Source organism: Pelophylax lessonae (assembly GCF_965119305.1).
Source record: "Pelophylax lessonae genome assembly, chromosome: 1".
In the NCBI taxonomy this organism is placed as follows: domain Eukaryota; kingdom Metazoa; phylum Chordata; class Amphibia; order Anura; family Ranidae; genus Pelophylax; species Pelophylax lessonae.
The window spans coordinates 609,527,125-609,547,954 of NC_138768.1; the positions used below are offsets into that span (position 1 = coordinate 609,527,125).

A 20,830-nucleotide genomic window follows, 5' to 3' on the forward strand; every position below is an offset into this window, starting at 1 on the left:
GCCTAGCATTTCATTGTTAGATTACTATATACTACTCTGGCTTCCCTCTTCAATGATACTAGTCACGTGAACAATTGATTCTATTCATGCCAGTTGAAAGCAATTAAACTCAGGCTGTGATACAAGTGCAACCTAATGCTTTCTCTTGATGGTTTCTCCATAGCTAGGAAAAAGGGGCATTTTTGTAGCCTTGTACTTAATTGGACTATACTATATAATTCCTTTATATTTAGGCACAAATGAATGTCTCAGGCATGTATGTTTTAGAACACTTTTTTTTTCTGTATATGTTAGCAATTTATGCCATTGTGTATTCTGATGCAGTATTTATAGGCAGCAAACAATCATTTATTTAATTTATTAGGGCCCATTTACACTATGTGTAGGTATCTGCATTTTGCTTCATGCATAAACGCAGGTAACTGCAATGATACATAGAAAGCAATAATTCGCATAATATCGCATCTCTATAGATGGCCCTGCACATCATCACACAGCAAACGCACCATGCTGGTGTGTTGACATGAATAAAGTGTCAGATTGTGCGACTAAACAAGCATTAAACCTCCCCCTGATGCACAAAGTTGCAGCCAAAAATGTCTGCTGCCCACACGCTAATTGCTCAACGTTACCGTATGGGCAAGTGTGAACGGGCCCTTAAACTAGAAGAGGCTGTTCACTTAGAAAAGTGAATATTCAGTGAGCTTAATAAGCAAGGTGAATCAGTGTTCGCTTCAATCAGCCAACATTGTCCTGACAATTTTTTTAATTTCCTTCACACATGATTGGATATTCAAAGTGAACAAAGATTGACCTTGTTTTAAACATTTGCTTTGCAGAGCAAACATTCACTTTGCTATGGCTAGCCATACACACTTAAGCCTCGTACACACGCATAGAAAATTGGCAGGGAATTTTCGTCCGACGACTGATCTGCTGATTTTCGGCTTGTTAGTATGATGCTTCCGACAACCAACTCCGACTTTTCGGCCGAAAAAAATCTGGTGTGCAGACTATAAAATTTTTGTCCGCCGTCAAAACACGGCCGATTTTCGTGCAGTCAGTACAGATTTCGACAGGGAAAAATCTTATGAGCAAGTCTGGGCATGCTCAGAGAAGAAAGAACACAAAGAAAGCAAACCAACACATGACATCACTTCTGAAGTAGATTTTTGTTGGGCGAGAAAATTCGTGTGCAGTCTAGGCACATTCCAACCAACAAAACACCACTATGGACAAAAGACGGACGATCGGTCGGCCGATAATCGTTGCGTGTGTACAGGGCTTTAGACTTCCTCATTCATCCCCGTAAGAGAAGTTTATCGATTTTCCCATTGACACTAAACACCCTGAATGCAGGTTCCTCCCCTACCAGCTAGTTGGATTCAATGACTGTTTGGCTCCCAATTTTCCACCCGGATTTTCAGATCAAAGGATGTGAAACGAACAGGGTCATCCATGGTTCACATTTCAGCCGGTGTATCATAAACTGGGCAAACTTCGCTCCATGTATGGTCAACTTTAGTGAACATCTGCTACTTTTTTTGTCAACCCATTGACTTCTGTGTGATGATAAACCCTCTTTTTGTGGCTACCTTCATAACTAAAACTTAATACTTCTCTCAAGCACACATGATCTGGTTATATACCATCACAGCCATTCTTGGTGGAGCGCATAGATTCAGCTTTTATGGCACGCTAAATTACCATTCACTTCTCTTGTAAGGAATCAAATGCTAGGTTTTTCTGAATCATTAAAATTCAATAAAAGCTAAGCACCATAAAAGAATGTTTAGATATCGTACAATCATTGCAGAAACTATTGATTTACAATTGTGAATATGTAATTGCGGAAGCTGCAATGATGCTCTATCAGTTCTGAGATGCTTCAGAGAAGCTATACTTCTTCACAGAAGAGTGCTTTACACAATGTAAAAGCTAAAAACCATCTAAAAATTAAATTCCTAAACTGTACAAGCCTTCTGTAGCATTCTATGCTTAATGTTCCAGATGAAAGGGAAAATAAAAAACTTTTGGACTTTAGTCTCAGAATTATATGCTCTTGGTACAGAATGTTCAAAACTTGGAGGAAGTAACCAAACCATATACTCATATTTCAGCATGGAACTGCCACTATGACTAACATTTTATATTCTGCTGCAAACAGAAGGAAAAATGTTAGTAATATAATGATATGAAGAAATATGGAAAATGTTTATATTACATAAACGACTCGAGGTGTTACTCAAAAAGTTGCTTGTCTGTCATTTAATACGTAATAAACTGAGCTTCACAGTAGAAAACCAACTGTCCTAAACCACTCTTTGTGGTCAGACACTGTGGGGTTCGTTTACTAAAATGGGAGAGTGCAAAATCTGGTGCAGCTGTGCATTAAAACCAGCTTCCAGTTTTTATTCCGGCAAAGCTTATCTGAACAAGCTGAAATTAGAAGCTGATTGGCTACAATGCAGAGCTGCACCAGATTTCGCACTCTCCAGTTTTAGTAAATCAACCCCCTAAGTTTTAGATGAAATTCCCTCACAGACTGACCAGTACAACTGCATAAGGTGCACAGATGTAGTTTTGACCCAGAAGGAAAGCTCCTTTATCTTGGGTGACAATTAAAGTAGAACTCGAAGTACAGATTTTTCTAATTTCTGCTATAATTGTAATTTCCGGATCACTACTCTGTACTTTAAAATGTATATTTTTTAAGGCAGATAGTACAGTCCTTTACTTTTGGACTGCTGTAGATATTACAGCTGTGGCTCTCCTACATGGAAGCTCCAATGTGGCTTACATGCCTCTCCTCTCCCCTTGGCCATTCACAGAATGCTGTGTACTCTGTAAACTATTAAGAGCATAAATGACATCCTGTATTGCCCATCCCTCTTCTCCCCTTGGCCATTCTGTGAACCATTCATAGAATACACAGCATTATGTGTTATTCACCCCTCCTCTCCCTTTGGCCATTCTCAGAAGTCTGTGTGTTCTATTAATCATTCACAGAATAGGCAATGTTCTGTGTCTGGCCAAGGGGAGAGGGAGGCGGATAAGCCACGCTAGTGCTTTTGTGTATGAGAGCCACAGTTCTTATATCTGGACCAAATTTACATTATATACATTTGGCTTTGTGAAAGATGGACTGAGTTCTGAAACACTCTGACAATAAAATGCTGTTGCTTTGATTTATGTCTGTTGCAAGATCTGTGAGTGCTTTCATACCTGTTTTAGCTTTGTACATTATATACATATAAATAAAGACTGTAAATACCCTTTAAAATAAAATGTATTGGCATATGGCCTTACATGCACATTGGGAGTTTGCCCAGCGCTCCTAAATGTCTTTTTCCTGGCAGTGTTTGCCTTTAGGTGTGGCAAGCCCTCAGGAGTTAATTAATTTAATTGGCCAAAATAAGAATTTATTGAATTAACGTTCAAGCACTAATCGCATGTAGCATTTTTTTTCTGGCAAAGCCATGCTGCTCCTGAATGCACCGGCAGTGGGTTTTATTCTGCCTCTAAATGCCTGCAAATGCCTATGTGTGCACGGACACACAGACTAAGGGGCGTTTAGAGGCAGAAAAACCAAAAAATCAACACTCCAAAAAATAGTGTTTTTAATGTCCAATGTGCATGAGGCCTATTTAGTGCCATATTTGGTTGAGAAACACAAAATAAAAGATTGAATCCAAATGCTTTGAACTCACCATCGTCTGGGTGCTCTCTAGACTTTTCATGGTAAGAGTCTTGCCTTCTTCTGGATAGCTGATAAATATACGAAAAGGAGTTATTATTATTTATCATAGTATAAACACTCGCTGTAAATGCATATAAAGAGCAAAGTATTAAACTTCTTTTTAAACTCCAGGTCTTATTTAAAAAACAGGTCTACTAATGTAAGTAAATGGCACCTGTGGCAATGCAAACCTCTTTCCAAAAGAGTTTTGGGTCTTTAGATAGAAAACTGATGGACATCCTAGTTTGCACATTCATGGCAGCAGCTCGGACCCATTTAACTCATTTTGGCCCAATGTCAAATGGCCCAATGTCAAATCTATTCTGGCATAGTAAATTGTTTACTAAAAAAGTACAGAAGCATGCTCATTTCATAACCAACTACAACTATATAGCTTTAAAGAGATACAGTCACAGCAGAGATTCCACTGCAAAGGAATGAACACAGCATATTCATTTGGGTAAACAATCTGAAATCTTTCCAGCTTTTTAAAATTCATGTATCACTATTATCCCCATATTTTTGGAATATATGTTTGATTTTTGAATGGTTGGTCAGGTCAAATCAACACTCATCTGTAGTGATGAGAAAATTCGAAGGAGCAGGATGGACATTTTTTACAAATTTTTAGTGTGAATATGTTTTTTGTTCAGGAAACATTATACATATTGTAATGTTCATGTTCTAGGAACTAATAAAACCTGTTTATTAGGCCAGAGATTCCATTCAAGTAGCAAGTCTAAACGAAAATTTTAAGGGGTTTCAAACAGAATTCCTTGACTCAATGATGGAAAGTAAGAATGCTCTAAAGAACGATTTTTCAGAATTCTCTTATGAACATTCGAATGGCATTCTACTGGTGTATGGTCAGCTTTAGGAGATCAAATAGGACCATTTACATTTATTTCTCTGGGGAACCTTTAGGCCCCTTTTACATGGGCTATATGATTAGGTCCACCTATCAGTTTTTTGGACGGACTTTATCAGACCCTCCATTCACCTCCATGGAACATCAGATGTCAGCGGTGACGTGTCTGCTGCTATCTGATCTGATCCTGTCTGCCAAATCCAGACAGATGGTTGTCCAATTTTCCATCTGTCCGGGGGATTGGATCAGATATGATCGGGTGAAAATGGACAGGCGATCTGTTTTCACCTGATTTCCCCATAAGGGAGAGCGGGACTGTGTCCATCTTGGCTCTGCACAGTGAGCAGAGACTTGTTATCCGCCTGTTCATAGGGGATCAGCGAAGCGATGCCCCGCTGAGCAAGCAGAGTCCGTGGAATGGAGGCACCCGTGTGAAAGGGGCCTAATTCCCCAAGTTGTACTTTATAGATCACAATTCCAAAAAAGTCTTCACTGTGTTGGCTCATTTACCAAACTGCCTAAAATAAGAACTGTAGGAGTTGATTTTCTAAAACTGGAGAGTGCAAAATCTGCATAGAAACCAATCGGCTTCCAGTTTTTTTTTGCCAAAGCTTAATTGAAGTAGCTGAAGTTAGCTGAAGTTAGAAGCTGATTGGCTATAATGCACCCACTGTTTTGCCCATTAAGCACCAATTTGTTTTATATAATATATGTATAACCAGGGGTGATTTATAGGTTGCTATGGGGAAATTTACACTAAGACCATAAAAAGGACTAAATATCTTGATTAAAAATGGTCCAATCTAATTTCGCAAGTTGTACTTGTATTTTAAAGATCACAATTCCCAAAAAGTCTTCACTATGTTGGCTCATTTACCAAACTGCCTAAAGTAAGAATTGTAGGGGTTGATTTTCTAAAACTGGAGAGTGCAAAATCTGGTGCAACTCTGCATAGAAACCAATCAGCTTCCAGGTTTTTTTTTTTTTTTTGCCAAAGCTTAATTGAAGAAGCTGAAGTTAGAAGCTGATTGGCTATAATGCACAGCTGCATCAGATTCTGAGTGCACCAGTCTACCCACTCTGTTTTGTCCATTAAGCCCCAATTTGTTTCATATAATTTATGTATAATAAGTGCTGATTTATAGGTTGCTATGAGGAAATTGACACTATAACAATAAAAAGGACGAAATACCTTGACTAAAAATGTTCCAATCTGCTTCATAGCTACGAGTGTCAAGAGCAGTGCACCTTTTTACAGGTTTTTGAGACCCCCAGACGATAAAAAGGGCTAAATATCTTGACTAAAAATGGTCCAATCTGCTTCATAGCTATGGGTGTTAAGAGCAGTGCACCTTTTTATAGGTGTTTGAAACCCCCCCCCCCCACCACCACCACCAACACCAACACCAACACACTTTAAAGTAAAAGATAATATGGGGGGGGGGGGGATTAAACCTACTTCTACTAGTGCAAATCAAGTCACATGAGGCCAATCAGGAACAGATTAAGCCATGCATGTGCCAACTGCCTAAATCTTTCAGGAGACAATGAGAGTAATCATCATATGATAGCTGCATACATGCACCATTGGGACCATGTAAAGTACTCCATGAAAGCCTTTAAGGACCCAAGTAAAAGGCCTTGAAAGATGGCAGCAGACCATCAGCCTTCTTCTACAGATAATGCACACATGTAGATCAATAAAAAAGAGCATCATTTTAAATTGTCTGATGGCCAATTGCAGAGAAAACAGGCATTAACCATGTTGCATTTTTTTTCTTTTAGCCGATCGTCAGTATGCTGTGTGATAAGCCCACAACAGAGAGGCATAGCTGCATTCCCCCATCCTAGTTGCATTGACATAAACATGCATGCCCAGGCATGAAACAAGTGGTTTCAGGTCTATAATACAGGTAGTATCCTGAGTGTACACATCAAACGCAGCAGAAAAAATACACGGATATAATTAAAATGCTCACCGACAAAGCCCCGGCGATAAAAGTGTCCTATTAGCAGTGCATTTCCTTCCTGTGCTGAAGCCAGGTAATAGATAATGCATTTACTAAGTGAGGGGCACTGCCATCTGACAACAATTACACAGTTTGTATCTGTTCATTAATTCACTTCCTGAGCATTGGAAGTCCCAGATGTGTTAAAATAAATATTGTCTGCACTGTGGTGTTTTTGTTTTTAACTGCAGCATTTCACTAAATATTATTGTAGGATTTTCATTTAGACTCGGTCCACACTACCGCGACTTAACAGGCGACTTGTCAGCCTGACAAGTCGCGGGCCCTCACGGTCCATTGACTGCTACAGGACCCGTTCTAATAGGAGCGACACAAGTCGCTCCGACTTAGAAAAAGGGTCCTGTACTACTTCGGGGCGACCTCTGAGCGACTTGCATAGACATTCATTATATGAAGTCCGTGCAAGTCGCACCGAAGTCGCGGTGCACGGGACTGACAAGTCGCCTCCCGAAGTAGTACAGAGTCGTGTCGCCATAGTGTGAACCAACTCTTACAGCCAGGAATACTGTGTAGATTTAGGCCTCATTCGCACTGACATGCCTGCGTTTAGCTTTTCTAAACGCAGGAGAAGTCATATGAGAATAAACACAGGAGAAGTCATATGAGAATAAATGCACGAGGAGTCACCTGAGAAGTTTAAACAATTGCCTCCCACATCACTTTTTCCTATGTTTAAAATGTTACTAAACCCAGGGCCCTGCATGCACTATATCTGGTCTCCCACAGTACACAGGACATGGAAATGTAAATATTTTAGTAAATATAAACTGCTAATTACCCTTCCTCATCAGCGGTATATAGCAGTCTTGTGAATTCTATCAGTGTCTGGTTAAAGCTTGTAGGAGGAGTTTTCATTCTACTCTGACTTCCTATGAGGCTGCAAGACCCCTGACCCTCTGTCTGGACAGTGCTGATTACATGCACCCTCTGAAAAAAAAATAAAAAAAAAAAAAACTCTCTAGCAATACACACCAAACTGAGCATGTGCAGAGTGACCCCCCTCCATGCTCTGTTCTATCAGGAGATGGATTGGGGACAGTGGAAAAAGGGAAGGATCAGAAGACAGGATCAAACATCAGTTTTACACAATCCAGAGGATTAACCCCTTAGATACAGTGAGTATAACAAGCATGGTTTACTGCATATAAAGACTGATTTTTACTGTTCTGGGTTTAGCATCACTTTAGGCCCCGTACACGTGTACCAAAATTCAGCCGGTACACGTGTACCACTGTCTGTTCAACCAGAAGCCGGTCTAACAAACAGCTTCTGTCAAAACAGTAATCCTGGAAAACCAGCATTCAATCAGTGGTCACAGCCAATAGCTGCAAGCGCGGATCTGTGTATTCTGATGGGGAAATCGCAGCTGTCAGAATACAGAGACACAGCACCAGTGATCCCTGCATTAACATTGCTTGTGTTAATGTGGATATCTGTTCGGTTTTTTTTTTGTTCAAGAAAAAAAAAAAAAACTGTACATGTATACCCAGCTTTTAATATTCCAGCCTTAAACCAAGTTTAGTAAGTTTAGCCCTCATTTACATTGAACGCAGCTTTGAAATCGTGTGACTTCCATCTGAATTTGCACATTTTCAAAAATGTAGTTCAACTTTCGGAGGCGACTTGAAAGACATCAGTGCTTGTTCATACATAGATGTCTATTAAAGTCGCTCCAAAGTCACCAAAAGTAGTGCAGAATCTACTTCGAAATCGAAATCGAAGCGATGCTGCAAAGTTGGCGTTGCACCGATAGAGATGGTGTTATTAGGGGGCAATAGGCTGTGATTTGGTATGTGATTTGACCTGTCGAATCGCATGTCAAATCTCGCTGATATGAACGGGGGCTTAACGCAGGTTTGATACTGCCAGTGTATGGGTTAAGCTGGCCATACACTAGTAGAATTTTAAAAAAACATTCGTACAAATATTCTCATCAGTGCATGCAATGACTTGACGAATGTCATTCAAAAGTAGTTAAAATAAATTTACTTTTAGTGTTCAATAATGGATTGAATGGACTTTCCCAAACAAAAACCACATACACTGTAAGAAATCTGTTTGAGAAAAAAATTCTGTCCTGCTTCTTTAAATTTTCACATCATTGTGGTAGGAAACAATTGTAGATTTGCCCCCACTAAGGGTTAGCCATTGGCCGGGAGTCGATCGGCAGACCTTTTTCGGGCATGCCCCTTCGACAGAAGCCGGCTTCTATCGGACCAATTGAAGTACACATTGCCCAAATATCTATCGAACCGACCAATGCCGCCCAACATTCAGACCCGTGTATACTAGGCTTAACTCAAGCTAGCAATCTCATTTATATTTTGGATAGTCACATCAGACAATCAGGCTTTCTTTTTAACAAGATAATAACATTTACTTAAAGCGGAGTTCCGGCCACTAAAAATTTTTTCAATAAAAATACCCCCGGGGCAGTCAGGGCTAGTACATTCCACAATGGGTAGCCTCTGTACTGTCCCAGGCCGCACTAACCTTTTAGAAGAAATACTTACCTTGAAAATTTCTTCTCCAGCGCTGCCATCTCGGATGTGGGCAGCTGAAGCCAGCGCGTCCTCTTCTGCGTCCTCTCCCGTGTCCTCTTCTCCAAGAATGCGCCTGCACCTGCCCCGATCGTCACTTCATGGCATGCCCAGAAGCTGTTTAGAAGGGAATGACGCGCCCGCACCGGAACTGACGAGCGGGGCCGGTGCAGGCGCATTGATTCCTGGGAGCAATGACGTTCAACTCCCAGGAATCAATGCAAAGAGGAAGTGACGGCGCGGGCCGCGGCCGCAGAGGTAGGAAGTGGAAGAAAGGTGAGTATATTTTTCTTCAATAACAAGGTAAGTAAAAAAAAAAAATCGTAACTATCCATTTATTTTTCAGGTGGCGAAAAGCAAGCGGATGGCCCAAAATCGACTATGTTGATTTTGTGGCCGGAACTCCGCTTTAAGCCTGGTACACACAATGAGATTATCGGACAAATGAGCGTCCGTTTTTTTTTTTTTCTCTATATCGACAAAGAAGAGGTTACTAAAGTACAAAAATTCTCGTATGACAGAATAAAAATTCAGAAGTGATATTGTATTGCATTCGTATTGTATTTTTAGATGACAACTGTATTGATTAAACCAAAATCAAAAGATCTGGTATTGTACAAGAGCATTTTTTGTGTTTTTTCCTTTGGATAATTTCGGACGAAAGCTGTGTACTAATGATCAGATTATCGTACGATCGCTCCGGAAGCGGTATTTTTTGTACAATTTTCTGATCATGTGTACGGGCCTTTACTATAGATATGGGATCCACAAATGTTTCCATAGACATGAGATGATGGCCACCTACTCTATTAAATTATGGTCAATAAAGCAGCTATCTTACGTCTATAGGTAGTGTATGAAATTTCCATCTGACAGACCTCAGGAAAGAAACTGGGCAGTATTTCCTATTGTTCCCTCCTAAAAATACTAGCACTCTGCTCCTTATTACATACGCCTACACAGGAACACATCTGACCCAAATGTGTTTAAGTTCATAGCTGGCTAAAAGACTTCTGTAGATGGTGAAATTGGGGCTCTACGTTCAACCATCCCTGAGTATCTGTGTTCAACTACAGACAGGTCTCACTCAAAATTCTGCAGTCTTTAAAGTGCATGTAAACCCTAACACCGAAATTTTTATATTTGCTCCCTTTTGGTAAAGGAGAAGTATAGCCAAAGCTTCTCCTATAGATCATATGCATTTTGTTCTGCACTATTGGGACATATTCAGCCAACAGCAGGCAAAAGCCTGCTGTTGGCTGACATCACAGAGCCGGTCCAGGCTCTGCAAGGATCCACCCAGATGCCTGACTGGCAGCTGGCTCAGCTTCTCAGTGTGCGGCTGAGAGCCTGAGCCAGCCACTCCCACCCCCTCCACATTCCAACACTCCAGCCAGCACTGGAGGGGCAGAGCAGAGAGCGATCAGTGGCCTTTGATCGTTTAGTCCTAGATGTAGAGCCGGCAGGAGACAGCTGCAGCATTTGATTGATGCTGCAGGCATCTAGGTAAGTATGAATGTTTGTTTGTGTTTTTTTATTTTAATAATTCTCTTTTCAATATATCATTGAATGTGTTTTATTATTTCTATTTGATATATGCAAACAAATACCTGTTGAACCTGCCAGAAAGTTTGGGAGCTGAAAACCTCTTGTGCTCGCTCCTTCTGTTTTACTGCTTTCAGTTAGCATTGTTCCCAGCTATCTCTGTGGACTACAGAACACCTCTTCCTATATTATAGTGACAAGGGAAGGGGGAGAGGGAGGGGGAGGGGGAGGTGTGTCTAAATCCTAAAACACGACCTGTCCTAGAGTGACAATGCTAAAAAACTGAAAAAATAGATACTTACTAGACAATGAAGTTCAGTGCTGTCCTTTTCCAGTGCAAAGTTCTTGCATGGGTTATACTTCCTTGCCGCTATCTTGGATCAATATCCCGTACATGCGCAGACACACCCCTGGTCTATAGGACCTGGCAGTGACCTGCAGAAATCGCAAATAAATCCTCCAAGCATGCACAGTGGGACTGCAGGTCTCTGCCATTATATGGGACCTAACAGGCTCAGTGGGTGTCTATGCATGCACAAGGGGTTTTAATGTGATTTTGTGCATGCGCAGCTGCAGTAAGCAGCTTGCTATGGGGGCACTCAGCAAGGGGGAGGGGCCCAGAGTGCCAGTGGGGGACCCGAAAAGAGGAGGATCGGGCTGCTCTGTGCAAAACGACTGTAAGTATGACATGTTTGCTTTGCTTTAACCACTTTAAGACCAGAAGATTTGACTCCCTTCCTGACTAGGCCCTATTTTGCGATTCGGCACTGCGTTACTTTAACGGACAATTGCGCTGTCTTATCCAAACAAAATTTACGTCCTTTTTTTCCCCACAAATAGAGATTTCTTTTGGTGGTATTTGATCACCTGTGCGATTTTTAATTTTTGCGCTATAAACAAAAAAAAAGAGCGACGATTTTAATATTCTGCTATATAACATTCCCCAAAAAAAAAATTAAAAATCAAAATTTTTTAACATTTTAGGCCAATTTGTTTTCTGCTACATATTTTTGCGCAAAAGTTATTGCGTTTACTAACTACGGGAAAGATGTATGTCATTTTTATTGTTTTTTTTTTTAACTAGTAATGGCAGCGATCTGCGATTTCCTGCAGGACTGCGACATTGCGGCGAACAGATCGGACCCCTAACTGACATTTTTGACACTTTTGGGGGGCCAGTGACATTATTACAGTAATCGGTGCTTTAAATATGCACTGTTACTGTAATAATGACACTGGCAGGGAAGGGGTTAACACTATGGGTGAGTCAGGGGCGAGGAAGTGCTTTTCATGGGTGAAAGTCTGCTTAAAGAAAAAAAAAAAAAACGGCTTAAAAAGAAAACATATGCAACCACTACATCTGAGGACGGCTGTTCAAAGGTTTTTAGATGCACTTTAACAGAATACCCTAACATCAAGCAGTGACAATGGATGGTGGGGCATCTCTTATTCTCTATGATATTGTTGGAATACTGGGGCTTACCATAATGTTCCCCCCAATCTGGATGACAAGCAGCACCCAGACATAAAAATAAGAATTATTACTGCTCAGCTGCATACAAATGATCCATCCTGGACAATCAGAATTAAGGATCGAATTGGACACTTTGTGGTCCCCAGCTTGATTTGCTGTGACAGTGATTTTTCACAAGGCTAGAATACCCATTTTACAGACCCAGTGCTAAGTATCGGTCAAACTTAACCACTTGCCGACCGGTCATGTTGACCCTACTGCGGCAAAGTGGCTCGATATCGTCCAGCGACGTAGACCTACGTCGCTGGACTCCTCCCCTTGTGGGCGGCGCGCCGCCGGAGGCTCGCTCCCGCTGTATTCAGTCACAGTGGGAGTCGGGCCAGGGGAGGAGCGGCGGTGATCACCGCTGCTCTTCCCCGATCAATGGGGATCGAGTGTAGAGATCCGCCCGCTTGTGTAAACAAAGCGGGCAGATCTCCTAAGTGACAAACAGTGACAAATTGCAGGATTCAGCATAGCTGAACCTGCGATCTGTGCCTGTGTCACACAGTCCCCTCCCGGTCTTAAAACGGTTAAAAATACACTCATTTTGAATTTTTTTGTCAAAGACATGTAGCTAAATACATTTTGGCCTAAATATATGACAAAAATTGAATATATTGGATATTTTTTAACTGTCAAAGTAGAAAAATATTGTTATTTTTTCAAAATTGTCGCATTTTTTATTAATATCGCAAAAAATGAAAATCGCAGAGGTGATCAAATACCACCAAAAGAAAGCTCTGTTTGTGGGAAAAAAGGACATAAATTTCGTTTGGGTACGGAGTTGCATGACCGCGCAATTGTCAGTTAAATTCGCACAGTGCAGAATCGCAAAAAGTGGCCTGGACGTAGGACAGCAAAATCCTCCGGTGGTAAAGTGGTTAACCCATGCTACCTGATTGCAGTTAGCCATACTCATGCTCAATGTTCATCTGTGGTCAGCAATACTGTTGGGGTTCAAAAAGACTTTCGATTTTTAGACTTTATTATTGTTCTGAAAAATATGTGCTGGTGAGTAGGGATGATCGAACTTTTGAAAAGTTCGGTTCGACCAGAACACCCGAACTTCACGAAAGTTCGGCCCGGATTTCAGAACCCCATTGAAATCAATGGGACCCGAACTTCTGTAATCAAAAAACACCATTTTTAAGCCCTAAAACCCAATAAATGCCCCTAAAAAGTGCCTAGGGTTCTGGGTCATGCCCCATTAACTATTAATCACACAAAAAAAAGTTCTTAAAAATTGTCATTTTTGATAAAAAAGCCAATTATTGAAAAATTAAAAAAAAAAAAAAAAAAAAGAGATTTTTTTGATTTTTACTTTGGATTTAGTATCTGGGGGGTCTAAAAGGTGTGCATGTGAAGTTTCAGCTCTGTAGCATGTCCAGAACCATGAAAAAAAAAAAGATAATTTTTCAGTAGAACAGGGATGTGGTTCGGGAGCCTCCTTTAACTTTAACACCTATATGATCTTTTTTTCTGGTTCTGGACATGCTACAGAGCTGAAACTTCACAGGTACACCTTTTAGACCCCCCAGACACAAAATCACACAAAAAAAAGTTCTTAAAAATTGTCATTTTTGATAAAAAAGCCAATTATTGAAAAATTAAAAAAAAAAAAAAAAAAAAAAAAGAGATTTTTTGATTTTTACTTTGGATTTAGTATCTGGGGGGTCTAAAAAGTGTGCATGTGAAGTTTCAGCTCTGTAGCATGTCCAGAACCAGAAAAAAAAAGATCGTTTGTATTAGAAAACTTTAAGCACAGGAATATGGCTTCTCTGCTGTAACACCTTGCCGGTTTAATAGCAGGCATTTTTTTGGGTTCTTTGCAGTCAGGAAAAACATCTGAACTTGTGTATAGTAGTACTGTGCACAAGTTCTGATGTTTTGCCTGCCTCCAAAATTCCCCAAAAAATGCCAGCAAAAACACACCTGGGCATTTTTTTTTTTTGACGCTAGCGTTTTTTTTGGCATTTTTTGGGGTTCTTTTGAGGCAGGCAAAACATCTGAACATGTGTATAGGGGGGATATATAGACATATATGTCTGAATATATACCCCTAGACATATATAGGTGTGATAGTAGCAGAAATAAATGCTTGCGCTAATGAAATCATTTACAGTAATATATTTCTGCTACTATCACACCTATATATGTCTAGGGGTATATATTCAGACATATATGCCTATATATACACCCTATACACATGTTCAGATGTTTTGCCTGCCTCAAAAGAACCCCAAAAAATGCCAAAAAAAACGCTAGCGTCAAAAAAAAAAATGCCCAGGTGTGTTTTTGCTGGCATTTTTTGGGGAATTTTGGAGGCAGGCAAAACATCAGAACTTGTGCACAGTACCACTATACACAAGTTCAGATGTTTTTCCTGACTGCAAAGAACCCAAAAAAATGCCTGCTATTAAACCGGCAAGGTGTTACAGCAGAGAAGCCATATTCCTGTGCTTAAAGTTTTCTAATACAAACGATCTTTTTTTTTATGGTTCTGGACATGCTACAGAGCTGAAACTTCACATGTACACTTTTTTAGACCCCCCAGACACTAAATCCAAAGTAAAAATCAAAAAATCTCTCTTTTTTTTTTTTTTTTAATTTTTCAATAATTGGCTTTTTTATCAAAAATGACAATTTTTAAGAACTTTTTTTGTGTGATTTTGTGTCTGGGGGGTCTAAAAGGTGTACCTGTGAAGTTTCAGCTCTGTAGCATGTCCAGAACCCCAAAAAAAGATCATATAAGTGTAAAAGAGGGGTCCCACCATCCCTGCTCTACTGAAAAATTATCTTTTTTCTGGTTCTGGACATGCTACAGAGCTGAAACTTCACAGGTACACTTTTTAGACCTCCCAGACACTAAATCCAAAAAAAGTCATGCCTGCCTCCAAAAATGCCCGATAAATGCAAGAAAAAGCGCCGTAGAGAAGCCGTATTCCTGTTCTAATAAAAATTATAAGAAAATGCTAATTTTTGGGGGGTTCTGGACATGCTACAGAGCTGAAACTTCACATGTACACTTTTTAGACCCCCCAGATACTAAATCCAAAGTAAAAATCAAAAAATCTCTTTTTTTTTTTTTTTTTAATTTTTCAATAATTGGCTTTTTTATCAAAAATGACAATTTTTAAGAACTTTTTTTGTGTGATTTTGTGTCTGGGGGGTCTAAAAGGTGTACCTGTGAAGTTTCAGCTCTGTAGCATGTCCAGAACCATAAAAAAAAAGATTGTTTGTATTAGAAAACTTTAAGCACAGGAATATGGCTTCTCTGCTGTAACACCTTGCCGGTTTAATAGCAGGCATTTTTTTGGGTTCTTTGCAGTCAGGAAAAACATCTGAACTTGTGTATAGTGGTACTGTGCACAAGTTCTGATGTTTTGCCTGCCTCCAAAACCCCCCAAAAAATGCCAGCAAAAACACACCTGGGCATTTTTTTTTTGACGCTAGCGTTTTTTTTGGCATTTTTTGGGGTTCTTTTGAGGCAGGCAAAACATCTGAACATGTGTATAGGGGGTATATATAGGCATATATGTCTGAATATATACCCCTAGACATATATAGGTGTGATAGTAGCAGAAATATATTACTGTAAATGATTTCATTAGCGCAAGCATTTATTTCTGCTACTATCACACCTATATATGTCTAGGGGTATATATTCAGACATATATGTCTATATATTCCCCCTATACACATATTCAGATGTCATGTCTGACATCAAACATGTCCTCAAAAAAGCACTGGCAGTGGCAGCCCCTGCAGCATTAAAAAATGCTTGCTGGTGAGAAGCCACATACCTGTCCCGAAGCAGAGAAATGATCATTTCTCTATAGCGGTCACCCTGCTATGGAAGGGTTTTGTCACCCTGCCATAGCAGTCACTGTCAGTTAACCCTACACTACACTACGGTCCCCTGACACTTAACACTTTCCCTACAGAAACTAAATTTTTGAAGCTAACTTAAGTGTAAAGGAGCACTCTAACTACACTAGATATCCCTTTCCTCACATTAAAAATAGCTAAATGACACTTTTAAAGTAAAATTAACAGAACTGCTTCCACTCTCTTCCATGTCCAGTATAACAATGCTAGGAATATGGCGGGGGCGATCTTATATACTGGGGGGCGTATTCACTAATGATTGGTCTAGGGACCCCCTAGTCACTCCAATCACATTCCTAGCATTCTCCTGCCCCCTCAATTGGCTTTTGCTAATGGTTCTGGTCCAATCACGGGCTTTTAAAGCCCATTTCCTGAAGCATTGCATTTTGGGCGGTTCTGGTTGCCGAATTCCGAACTTTTTGGGCAAAAAGTTCTAAATTCGGCCGAACCTCGAACACCCAATGTTCGGGCCGAACCGATGGTGGACCCGAACCGTTCGATCATCCCTACTGGTGAGGTCATACATTCAAAGTATTTCTCTAGCACTATATTAGATTTGATTGCTGATTTTGAAATTTGGCTAGGATATGGCACTACAAGTTATCACAACACATCTCCAGGTATGGAGGCTTGGATAGATAAGAAACTTTTCTTTGTCTACTGTTCTGTGCAAAGCTATGCCGGTGCTGCATTTTGTAGGTATGTGGTGACTGCTACACACAGTGCTAGTAGGAGTAAACAGTGTTCATTTATGGATATGATCTGTCCTATAAAAATGTCATGCTCTGAGTTATCTTGCTGCTTGGTCCCAGCACTAGGCATCAGGTTTTGTACTATATAACACTTATAGGAGTATACGCCTTTCCCCCTCCTTTTCCTTTCCTTTCTTCATCTGTAAATCTTATTTATTTTACATTTATGTTCCATATATGTCAAAATATACATCCTATTTATAATGTTTACAAGTGGTTTCAGATCATTTAAAGTGTAAATTCTAAACCCAAGAATACAAATGTAATGTACTGCAGCTTACCATTCCTCAGATGTGATGTTTTTTTTCCCCTTATCCACATTTTTTTCTTCTTTATTTTCACCTGTGATCCTGCTAGGAGCACACTTCCATTTCTAGGGTGACAACCATACTGTATCTAGGAGGAGCATGTTGTCACTGTCACCCTAGGAAGAGAATGTGTTAGGAACCCCCCCCCCCCCATAACAAACACAGGGGGACGTGTTTTGTAGTCAACAGATATTGCTGGGAACAATGCTAACTGATGACCGTCCAAAGCACAGCAAGTTATTAGCTCACAAGATTTCTGGTGTGATATATGGCAGTTTTAGGGGTTTTTTATTGACATGTCAAATTAAAACAACAAAACACTTTCAATGGTATAAAAACCACAAGGCAGGAAATAAAACATGTATTCTTACAGTTTACTTATACTTTAAAGTAATTGTAAAGGTCCCTTTTTTCTTTTAGATAATAAACATGTTATACTTACCTGCTCTGTGCAAGGGTTTTGCACAGAGCAGCCTGGATCCTCCTTTTCTGGGATGCCCCGGCGTTGCTCCTGGCTCCTCCTCTTCATCCGGTACCCCCACAGAAAGCCGTTTTCCCTGGGGGGACCCGTGCAAGCGGGCTCACGAGTCCCGCTGCTGCATTCATTGACACAGATAGTAGGACTCAGCCCCTGGCTCCCGTGTCCCTGGATTTGATTGGCAGCAGCAGGAGCCAATGGCTCCTGCTGCTATCAATCTAACCAATGAGGACTTGAGACAGCGGGCTCGTGTTCGTTGCTGGAACGATTGATTTCAAGAAAGAAAAAGGGGGGCTCTGGGGGCAGCTGAAGCAGAAAAGGTTTTTCACCTTAATGCATAGAATGCATTAAGGTGAAAAACCATGAGACTTTACAACCCCTTTAACCACATGCCGACCGCCAGCAGTACATATAGTGCGGCAGGACGGCTCTGTCCCGCGAAACGACGTAACTGTACGCCGCTTCACAGGACCAGGAGTGGGGGCGCGTGCGCCCCATTCGCCACAGGGAGAGCCAATAGGTGGCTCTGGCAGACACGATTGCTGCCGAGCACCTGGAATCGCTCCCCGTGGAGACAGAACGGCGCCCTGCCCAGCTTTCTTTTGGTGGTATTTGATCACCTGTGCGATTTTTTGATCATGCGCTATAAACAAAAAAAGAGCGTCAATTTTGCAAAAATAACAATATTTTTCAAATTTTTTTATATGAAATTCCCCCAAAAAAATGTAAAAATCAAAATTTTTTAACATTTTCGGCCAATTTGTTTTATGCTACCTATGTTTGGTAAAAAAAATCGCAAAAAACGTATTTTTATTGGTTTGCGCAAAAGTTATTGCGTTTACTAACAAAGGGAAAGATTTTTGTCATTTTTGCTGTTTTTTTTTAAACGCGTAATGGCGGCGATCTGCGATTTTTTTTGCGGTACTGCGACATTGCGGCGGACAGATCGGACCCTTGACTGACATTTTTGGGGTTACCAGTGACATTTCTACAGTAATCAGTGCTATACATATGCACTGTTACTGTAAAAATACACTGGTAGTGAAGGGGTTAACTTTATTTGAGAGGGAGAGGCTGTGTGTGTCCCTAGGGGCGTGATTCTTACTGTGATTGGCTGTCTGTTGAGCTGTAGGGACACTGATCAACGGTTCTACATTGTAGAACCCTGTGATCAGTGTTTTTACACCGAGGAGAATGACAGGTGGCTTGTTTACACAAGCTGCCTGCCTTTCTCCCTCTCCCCCGACGATCGCCGAGTGACCGGCGGACATCGAGTCCGCCGGTCACACGCAGGGGGGGGGGGGTCCGTGACCGCGCGGGAGCGGGAGCGCGCCTCCGCGGGCGCGCGCTCGCTCCCCAGCACCTCACAGGCTAGCGACGTAGACCTACGTCGCTCTGCCTGTGAGGGGCTGACTGCCGCAGTAAATATACTGTGAGCAGTCGGCAAGCGGTTAAAGGCAGACGTTTTTTTTAAAATCTTAATGCATTCTATGCATTAAGATAAAAAGCCTTCTGTGTGCAGAAGCCCCCCTCAGCCCCTCTAATACAAACCTGAGTCCTATCTAGATCTGGCGATGTTACAGGAGTGTCTCGGCTGCCCAGGACTCCCCTCCTCATTGGCCGAGACAGTAGCGCGGCGCCATTGCCTCCCGCTGCTGTTAATCAAAGTCAGTCAGTCAATGAGGAGAGGAAGGGGCAGGGCCAGGCGCGGCTCCATGTCTGAATGGACACAGGGAACTGGGGCTTGGCTTGGGTGCCCCCATAGCAAGATGCTTGCTGTGGGGGCACTTAACAGGATGGAGGGGGCAGGAGCAGGAACAAGGGACCTGAGAAGAGGAGAATCTGGGCTACTCTGCGCAAAACCATTAGACCCCATTCACACTAGCGCGACTTGTCAGGCGACTTGGTGAATCGGTCGCCTGCCATTGATTAGCGCAGGACCCGTTCTAATAGGAGCGACACAAGTCGCTCCGACTTAGAAAAAGGGTCCTGTACTACTTTGGGGCGACCTGGAGGTGACTTGCATTGACTTCAATTATATGAAGTCCGTGCAAGTCGCGCCGAGGTCGTGTGCACGCTGTGCACCACAACTTCACAGGTTTCCCCAGCAAGTCGTGTCGCCCCTGTCTGAATGGGGTCTTACACAGAGCAGGTAAGTATAACATGTTTGCTATTAAAAAAAAAAAAAATGAAACTTTAGTATCTCTTTAACCGGTTGCCGACCGCCGCACGACTATATACTGTGGCGGTCATCCCCGGCCAGGCAGAGTGACGTAGGGGTACGTCACTCGCCTGTCACTGACTTGTGAGCCAATTGCAGGCGGGCGCGCGCCCGCCCCGGCTCGTTCACTGACAAGTCAGTGCGTGTGACCGGCAGACCCGATCGTCTGCCGGTCACTCACGATCGCTCCGGTGAAGGGAGAAAGGCAGGCGGCTAATGTAAACAAGCCGCCTGTCATTCTCCCTGGTGTAAAAATGAAGATCAGACGGTTCTACTATGTAGGACCGTTGATCTCTGTTTTTACACCAATAGCCATGTCCCTTCACAGTTAGAATCACGCCCCTAGGACACACTTAACCCCTCCCTCTCCAATACAGTTAACCCCTTCCCTGCCAGTGTAATTTTTGCAGTAACAGTGCATATGTATAGCACTGATTACTGCAGTAATGTCACTGGTAGCCCCAAAAGTGTCAAAAATGTCAGTCAAGGGTCCGAGCTGTCCGCCGCAATGTTGCAGTACCGCAAAAAAAAATCGCAGATCGCCGCCATTACGCGTTTAAAAAAAAACACCAAAAATGACAAAAATCTGTCCCTTTGCTAGTAAACGCGATAACTTTTGCGCAAACCAATCAAAATACGCTTTTTGCGATTTTTTTTTTTTACCAAACATATGTAGCATAAAACAAATTGGCCGAAAATGTTAAAAAATTTAGATTTTTACATTTTTTTGGGGGGGAATTTCATATAAAAATATGTGAAAAATATTGTTATTTTTGCAAAATTGACGCTCTTTTTTTGTTTATAGCGCATGATCAAAAAATCGCACAGGTGATCAAATACCACCAAAAGAAAGCTCTGTTTGTGGAAAAAAAGGACGTCAAATTCGTTTAGGTACAGCGTCGCACGACCGCGCAATTGTCCGTTAAAGTCACGTAGTAAAAAATC

At 41.5% G+C, this 20,830-nt stretch overlaps 1 protein-coding gene across 6 annotated transcripts in view; it reads right to left on the reverse strand.

Moving 5' to 3' along the window:
• The window catches only part of LEF1 (lymphoid enhancer binding factor 1), a 170,346-nt gene that overhangs the window by 135,011 nt on the left and 14,505 nt on the right, over positions 1–20,830 (reverse strand). For all 6 annotated transcript variants that reach the window (XM_082247602.1, XM_082247603.1, XM_082247600.1 and 3 more), the window contains one exon: positions 3,711–3,768. In XM_082247602.1, the coding sequence (XP_082103728.1) occupies positions 3,711–3,768 (58 nt within the window). The remainder of the gene's footprint in view (positions 1–3,710; positions 3,769–20,830) is intronic.